The sequence below is a fragment of the Lipophrys pholis genome (genome assembly GCF_963383615.2).
Source record: "Lipophrys pholis genome assembly, chromosome: 8".
In the NCBI taxonomy this organism is placed as follows: Eukaryota; Metazoa; Chordata; class Actinopteri; order Blenniiformes; family Blenniidae; genus Lipophrys; species Lipophrys pholis.
Genome location: NC_137630.1, coordinates 31,929,895 through 31,934,817, shown reverse-complemented (window position 1 = coordinate 31,934,817; position 4,923 = coordinate 31,929,895). Strand labels below are relative to the sequence as shown.

Genomic DNA, 4,923 nt, shown 5'->3' with positions numbered 1-4,923 from the left:
TCTTCTCTTCTCTTCCTCCTTCTTCTTTTCTCTTCTTTTCCTCCTTCTTTTCTCTTCTCTTCCTCCTTCTTCTTTTCTCTTCTCTTCCTCCTTCTTTTGTCTTCTTTTCCTCCTTTTTCTTTTTTCTTCTTTTCCTCCTTTTTCTTTTCTCTTCTTTTCCTCCTTTTTCTTTTTTCTTCTTTTCCTCCTTTTTCTTTTCTCTTCTTTTCCTCCTTTTTCTTTTCTCTTTTCCTCCTTCTTTTCTCTTCTTTTCCTCCTTCTCTTCTCTTCTCTTCCTCCTTCTTCTTTTCTCTTCTCTTCCTCCTTCTTTTCTCTTCTTTTCTTCCTTTTTCTTTTCTCTTCTTTTCCTCCTTTTTCTTTTCTCTTCTTTTCCTCCTTTTTCTTTTCTTCTTTTCCTCCTTCTTTTCTCTTCTTTTCTTCCTTTTTCTTTTCTCTTCTTTTCCTCCTTTTTCTTTTCTCTTTTTCTCCTTCTTTTCTCTTCTTTTCCTCCTTTTTCTTTTCTCTTTTCCTCCTTCTTTTCTCTTCTTTTCCTCCTTTTTTTCTCTTCTTTTTCTCCTTGATAATTTTTCCACTTTTCCCTTTTTTCTCTCTTTCTTTTTTCCTTTTCCCCCTTTTTTCTTTTCTCTTTTCTTAATTTTTTTCCTGTTTTCTGTTTTCTTTTTTCCTGTTTTCCTGTTTTTCCTGTTTTCTTTTTCCCTGTTTTCCTTCTCTCCCTCCTAAACAGTTTCAGTTTCACGCTCCAGTGATTCTACCTGTTAAACATGATTAAAGTACAACTGAAGTTTTCTTTATATAAAAAGTGGTGATGAGGAACTTTTCAACTGAACCTGGAACCCTGGAGGAGGGCGGAGCTGGAGCTCCACCAGCATTCCTCCTCCACCTCCGCTTCCTCATCCTCTTCCTCCTCCTCTTCCTCCTCCTCCATCTTTCCTCTGGAGGCGACAACAAAAGCAGCCTCCTTTGATCTCTCCGTCTATCAGCATCCCTCCATCCCTCCAGATTGGTTGTTTATTTGCTCGCCGTCTCTCCGGAGATCCGGCGACCAATCAGTGAACCCCCGTCGCTTTTCTTTCTTTTACTTCCAGAAACCTGAAGAACTGAGCCGAGTGTTTCCTTTTCCTTTTCATCTTTTGTTCTTCCACTTTCTCCACCCTTTCTTCTACATCCTGGTTCTTTTTTTCTTTCTCCACCCAATCTGTCTTTCAAGACCTCGTTTTACCAAATCCCCTTTCTCCCCCCTCTGACTCCGGTTCCACAGTATCTGGTTCCTCAGACGACGCTCGTTATTGACTCTATATAATCGAATTGATTGGATGAACGTAAAACCAGCCTCAGAAGAACTCTGGTCATTTTAAAGCCAACACAGCAATAACTTCATAATGGAACGTCTGTAATAGTATGGCAATCCATCAATTTAAACATTAAGTAGAAATGACAAATATTTGGGAAAATACAACTGCAGCAATAGTTTAATAATACCGGGGGTTCCCGATGTATTTATTAATTTTTCTGTGAATGAAAAGAACAATGTGAGCAAGCAAACAAAATATTAAACAAAAATCCCATTAACAGTCTATTAAAAAACTAAAAAGCTTTTCAGGTCTTCATGTCCGTTCAGGAGTGAAACGTGTCAAATAGAGTCCAGTTAGTTTGTAAAACAGCTTCTACATCATCTGGTGTCACAACGGCCACAGGATCAATGTTGAATTTGGTTTGAGAAGAGATGCAAGAATTCACTCTCAAATATATATTCACCATGAAGAAACAGTTAATCTGGCTTAGGAGCTGAGAAGAGGTTTGTTTTATCAGATTATCAGACAAAAACATAAGAAACTGTCAGAGTTTAAGCGGATTTGACTCACAGCTTCCCTTGATTTGTCCCCAACTAGTCATTATTTAAACAAAATGTGCCCCAATGTACAAGAATCAGCATTTAAATTATTGTGTATTTTGGCTGAATGTAAGAAAAATATTCAGATTTTAAAATTAAAAAATTACATTTAAGAATTTGCTTTCAAACGTTCAACTGGCTGAAGGAGGAGCTGAACAGGGTGTAAAGGTTAAACAGAGACGTTTCACCTGTAATTTGTGGACATTAGAGAAATGGTGACCTCTTGTGGTGGTAGTATGTAAAGCATGTCAGGAATATTAGGGTTGAAAGCGTCCACTGATAAATCAGAGAACAAACACTGCGTTAGTAGTTCAGTTACTTTTAAGGAAAAGTAGTAAATGTGGTATTTTTCATTTATCTTTATTGAGTCTGTTTGTGACTCAATGAGGAAAGAGTGAAGGTCTGAATAGAAGCAATGAGCAACTTCATCGACAGAAATTCATTTAAAAATAAGATAAACTGTGAAAACAATATTCAGTCGTCATGCTGGAGATTGTTTGTGGTATCCCCCAGGGTTGAGTACTGGGACCCAAACACTTTATTGTACACACACACTCAATCCAGGTCTGTGAAATAAATTATCATCGTATAGAAACAGTTTGAAGAAGTTTAATATAAAATATCTACAGAGTTGAATCGTCCACGTTTTTTCTGTCTTGAGTGGCAGCCAATCAGGAGCAGAGGAGCAGGTGGAGCCCCGCCCCTTAAAAAGTCTCATCAGTCTGAGTGCTGGAGCTCCTCGTCTTCCTCACTTCTTCTTCCTCACCACCGTCCAGCCGTCGTCTTCTTCCTGGGGAGGAAGAGGAGGGTGTGTGCTGCTGCCTGACGTAGCCGAAGCTTCACACTCCATCACCTACACACACACACACACACACACACACACACACACACACACACACACACACACACACACAGTTTATATTCATTAATTTACAACTAATCAGAATTTCCTTTTAGAATACTTCAATCATTTTATGTACAAATAAAAGTGAGGTCATCTTTGCTCTAGAAAGACGTCAGTTTTCATTAATTTGTTCACCGGCTGGAAAAGAAGCCAATCAGAACGGAGCGACTCGTACCTGCGTCTCCTGGCCATCGCTCTCCTCATCAGACTGAGCGGGTGGCGCAGTGACCTTTGCCCTCTGGCTGCTGGTCTGTGTCAGAGTGCTGATGGTGTGTTTGAGCTGCTGCAGCGCCCCCTGCTGCCACTGAGAGAACATCTGCACCAGACGGAGGGACACCTGAACGCACCACGGAGAGAGAGAAACTGTGATGTGTGTGTGTGTGTGTGTGTGTGTGTGTGTGTGTGTGTGTGTGTGTGTGTGTGTGTGTGTGTGTGTGTGTGTGTGTGTGTGTGTGTGTGTGTGTGTGTGTACCTCAGGTAAACTCCCATCATCCACCACTGTATCGAACTCCTGATCCATCAGCTCTGAGAGGAAGTCCTCCACCTCACACTGATCCAGGTCAGCTACACACACACACACACACACACACACACACACACACACACACACACACACACACACACACACACACACACACACACACACACACACACACACACACACACAGTGAATTCGGAGCGTACCAACCCTCCGACGAGAGTATAGCCTCTTCGAAGTGAAGGTGAGCTGGTTTCCATGACAACGCACCAGCCTCTTCCTGGTGCTGCGGTTGCCACGGTTACCCACCGTTGTCATGGAAGTACTGCTGGACCACGTCCACCATCCAGTCGGCTTTCTGCTGCCCGTACAAGCCTCCGAACCCGTTATCCACCGCGATCTGAGGGACGGCGACAGAGTCGGTCAACACACACCACAGTGAAGAGCCACGATCCAGAGCGGCGGTGACAAACATCAGGCCCGCGGCCCGCAAAAGGCTCGAGCTGGAGCAAGCAAATTGTCGAAGCTTTAAAGAGCACGATGTTTTTATTTTCTTGAATACATTTCTTTAGAGTAGTGGTAAAACCCGCGCTGAGATACCGATGATGCTGCCATGACAGCGAGTTACCTCGTTGCTGTCAAACTAGCCTGAAAGCTTTGCTGTCCGGGTACAAAAACACCCAGAATGCAGCAGGTTTCTGACATTTCACTGCAGGTTGCGCCACAAGTTTTCATACAAATTGGCTTTATGTTGCTATGAGGCTCATTGACAGTTGTAAATGCTTGGTTTTAGATAAGCTATTAGCATCAGCCTGTTAGCATTATCTTGTTAACAGCTAAATCCGGCTAAGACCAGAACCGTCCTGGACCGGAACCTGGACCGGACCCGGACCCGCCCCCCTCCACCGGGCCTCACCTGTAGAACCGGCCACCTGTGTAGGACCGCGCTCACGCCCTCCGTGAACAGCTCACGCGGAGCAACGGGGGCCGCCATGTTGGATCTACCAGACCGAGCTAGTGAACCAAGAAAGAGTCGATCGGACCAAAGCAATCGATTCTCGATCTGGACACGAGAGTTCGTCGAGAGTCTGTCATGGTACGTTCAACATTTAGAATCTATCTTTATCTTCATCGCAGTGTGAATAACGTGTCTGAATTTTGATTGGGGTTTCAATAATCAGTTTTTAGTTTCATTTAATCGGAATATTTGGATTTTATTCTAGTTTTATTCTGCAATTTAAGGTTTCAGCCTGACGGGGGCATCAAATCACAATTAATCTAATGAAAAAGGTGATTACGTTCTAAATTATCTTGATTTCTGTGTTTATCTCCTCTCAGTGGCTGTGGCTCTGTCACTGATATTATTTTATTCACATTTCATAAATAATCTCACATATTTTAATCATGTCTGTAACTCTCATCAGGGAGGAAACAGAATGAGGAGTGAGACTAAATTCTTCTCAGCGTTGATTTTCCCATCAGACGTTAATAGAGATGGGGATTATTTATTCATCAGGCTCGTGTTTGACTGAACACGTGACGAACATGTTGAATAATAAAGTAGAAGCACGTGACTGCTTGATTTTCTATCAGACGTCTGTGTTTTTGATTTTAATGTTTGATTCTAAATTTTTGGAGAAAAATCTACAG

At 42.3% G+C, this 4,923-nt stretch overlaps 1 protein-coding gene across 1 annotated transcript; it reads right to left on the bottom strand.

Annotated features, from left to right (window-relative positions):
• Window positions 1-1,453: 1,453 nt before the first annotated feature.
• Window positions 1,454-4,299, bottom strand: tsr2 (TSR2 ribosome maturation factor). Its single transcript, XM_080469735.1, has 5 exons — window positions 4,190-4,299; window positions 3,583-3,673; window positions 3,268-3,359; window positions 2,971-3,132; window positions 1,454-2,744 (listed from the first exon to the last, which is right to left on the bottom strand). Exons 1-5 carry the CDS (start codon window positions 4,265-4,267, stop codon window positions 2,640-2,642), a joined length of 528 nt encoding a protein of 175 aa, XP_080325861.1. The 5' UTR covers window positions 4,268-4,299; the 3' UTR covers window positions 1,454-2,639.
• Between the last annotated feature and the right edge of the window lie 624 nt (window positions 4,300-4,923).